The 3,026-nt window shown below is 34.1% G+C and overlaps 1 protein-coding gene across 1 annotated transcript; it reads right to left on the bottom strand.

The window, feature by feature from the left end:
• Positions 1–1,609: 1,609 nt before the first annotated feature.
• LOC123537443 (cholecystokinin receptor-like) lies at positions 1,610–2,788 on the bottom strand. The gene has a single exon (XM_045321159.2). It carries the CDS (start codon positions 2,786–2,788, stop codon positions 1,610–1,612), a length of 1,179 nt encoding a protein of 392 aa, XP_045177094.2.
• Between the last annotated feature and the right edge of the window lie 238 nt (positions 2,789–3,026).

The following is a 3,026-nucleotide window of genomic DNA, read 5'->3' as shown; positions in this document are numbered from 1 at the left end:
ATTCATTTGAATTTGTAGAAACTTTTACATACTGTTTTTTTTTTTAATTTCCTTCCCGAACCTGCGTGGCTGTGATTTACTTATAATAAATTCGTAAACTTTTTTCCTTCTTGTAATTTATATTTTTTGTTTTGCTAAACATCACTGGTAACCATAACAACAAATTCTTGCGGGTATTACTTAGTTCACGATCAAATTTCTTTTTCACATTTGTAATATACATACACAAAATTTTATATTAAAACAAACAAACAAATGCAGGTTTCGTGTTTGTATAATAATAACAAATTGAAAAAAAAAAAGATTCAAAGGCAGTCTACGACAGTTTAGGACATTCGTTGAGTAAAGACGATGAAAAAGAAAACATTTCAACAAGATATCTATTTTGTCCGGTTTCTATTTTTTTTTTTTTTTTTTTTTTTTAAAAAGAACATGATTGTATTGTTTCATACTATGAACATACTGATCCGACAGTTTGCCATTCATTAGAAATATATGTGAACTTAATTAATATTTTAGTTTTAAAGATTCCATGTTACGTTAAATATAAACTAGGTAACCATCGCTATACTCTTTTTGTTTCTTTGTTCAATATATTTGATATTTCTTCGTTAACATTCGAAGTCTACTGTATGAAGATTTCTTCGGTTGGACGACTGAAATCTATTTCTTATTTCGTGGGAATTATTGTAACGTTGACATCTCTTGTGAATCAAAAATGACGTCACCAAATGCTTGTAACGTTGTTATGTTTTCATATCCATAGGAACAATATTACTTTTCTGCGTTGAGAAGAAGAGTTCAGCTCAATCAAATGAATGGTGTAAATGTTCTGTACAGATCGGCCCGAATCGGCCCTTAGCACTAAACGGGAAGATATAATAGCCCATTTCATACGCGTATTTCTCACCTAAAAGATAGAGTTCAGCCAGTTGGTACAATGCATATTGAACAACTAATTTTATCTATAACGTTGACGAAAACATGAAATACCTGGATTATCTCTGCAATAAGGAACATTGAGAAAATGAGACTGCTGGACGATGCAAAATGAATTACCAATTCTTTAAAATGCAGAGTACCCATATGCCGAACTGGGCGTTCTAGGTGGAAAATGGGTTAGTATGATATAGCTTGTAAAATGCATTTTTAGGTGAGCTGCCCGCAAGAGGCATGTTTGTACGTCCACGGGCCAGGTCACAGACAAGAAAACTTTTAACTTTCGTGTACATTCATATATCTATACCAGTATATGTACATGCATTTAAACGTGGCTCAGACATATATGTTACTTTTTAACCGATTTAAGATATTCTAGCGAAAATGGTTGATAAATATGTTAAACAATATGTGAAGTAATGTCTCACCTACTTGGGAATCTCTGGTCGCATAAAAGATTTAGGTCCTAAGGCCAAGGTCATAAACAAGGATACTTACAACTTTTATACTCATTCATATATAGTATTTAATACCAGCACATACATTTTACATATTCTATCTTAAACTACATTCAATTTGACATGATATTAGGGCTTATTAATTTATGATAATTAGACATATTATGTATGATATGTGTGAACGTTCTCGATAAAAGAGTTTGAATGGGAGGTCATAGAGTGCCAGAGCTCGAGGAAACCGTGCGCCTATCAGTTAACCTTTTACAACATGGACAGAACGTCATGTAGAAAAATGCTCGAAATTTCGAGTTAAAAAATCCGTAGGTTAAAGGATTAATCGCTGAATTCAGAAAATATGATCGCAGACCAATTTGAAGGGCAACTAAACCAGAAAGAGTTTCCCAGTCATATGTGCCTTGGAAGGCTAACCACAGCGACAAAGCCAGGTGTGGCAAAAAGCTAACAATAAATACTGTCGTTATTACAAACATTACTGTTGTAAATTTCATAGTTTTGATGCTAGCATGTTCGTTTGGTTTGTTAGGAACGATTTTAGTGTGAATTTCACTTCTGGTAGAATGAGCTTCACCGACACCTTCTGTTTCACCATTTGTCTTTCTTTTGTTTACGTTTACATTTGGACTGTTGTTATCGGTTACATGACTTTCGACGGTATGGGAGATTGACGATTTTGGTCGAGTGTACTTAATTTGTGATTTGTTGTGTTTATATATAGCTCTTCCAACAAGACCGTACAACACAAAAAGAATGAAAGTCGAAATTATGAAACAAAGGAGAAAAAATCCATTGAAAATCCACAGATATATTTTGTATGAGGCTTCTTTTGTAGTTGTGCAGTCAAAGCCTTGCAGCTCGATGCCATCCTCTGTCAATACATCCACAGGTACAGACGTGTAGAATACTGTTGCAGGCCAGGACAGCAACAACGAAAACGGTATAGAAATTCCACATGCTATTTTAGCCTCTTTACTTCTGAACTGCTTCTTGAATGGTCTGCAAATTTTTCTGTACCTGTCAATAGCAATGACTATTAGCGTAAAGGCACTTCCAATTGCCGCAAAGTAGTTCACAAATCTCATAACTTTACATGCACCGGCGTAAGGGAAATTGCAGAAGAATCTTATGTCCACAATTTCAATCGGAATGGACAAAGTGCATGAAATAAGATCGTACATCGCAACACTGAGAATAAACATATTATCCGAACTTCTTCTCGATTTGAAACCGTAGTAGTAGCAAATTAAAACATTGCCAATTATTCCAGCCAGCATTAAAACCACCAAATACACAAAAGCAGGTACCATCAGAACTGCTTTTTTGTTATTAAGCTGTTCAAGCAATGCATCCTTGTTTATTGTTGTGTTATTCATTTTGTACAAGACTTGATAGCTAATGCATTTGTAAGTTATAAATTTAAGCAAATTACGTAGCGATCTGGCTGATTTGGATTATTTCATTGCTTTGTGTTATTCCATTAACATAAATGAGGCTAAAATATTTCTCAAAACATTTATTTGTTTACCATCGCATTTTCTTTCCGAATCATCTAATAAAATCGCCAAGAGTCACCAAAAAGTCACGAAGTGGTAAGATGTTCGACAGGAAATC

Source organism: Mercenaria mercenaria, chromosome 4, assembly GCF_021730395.1.
Source record: "Mercenaria mercenaria strain notata chromosome 4, MADL_Memer_1, whole genome shotgun sequence".
NCBI lineage: Eukaryota > Metazoa > Mollusca > Bivalvia > Venerida > Veneridae > Mercenaria > Mercenaria mercenaria.
Note: the sequence above shows the minus strand (reverse complement) of the source record. Positions and strands in the feature narration are given on the sequence as shown.

What these genes read in the sequence shown, in the direction of transcription:
- LOC123537443 (XM_045321159.2), bottom strand. Translation starts at nt 2,788, where the DNA reads ATGAATAACACAACAATAAACAAGGATGCATTGCTTGAACAGCTTAAT.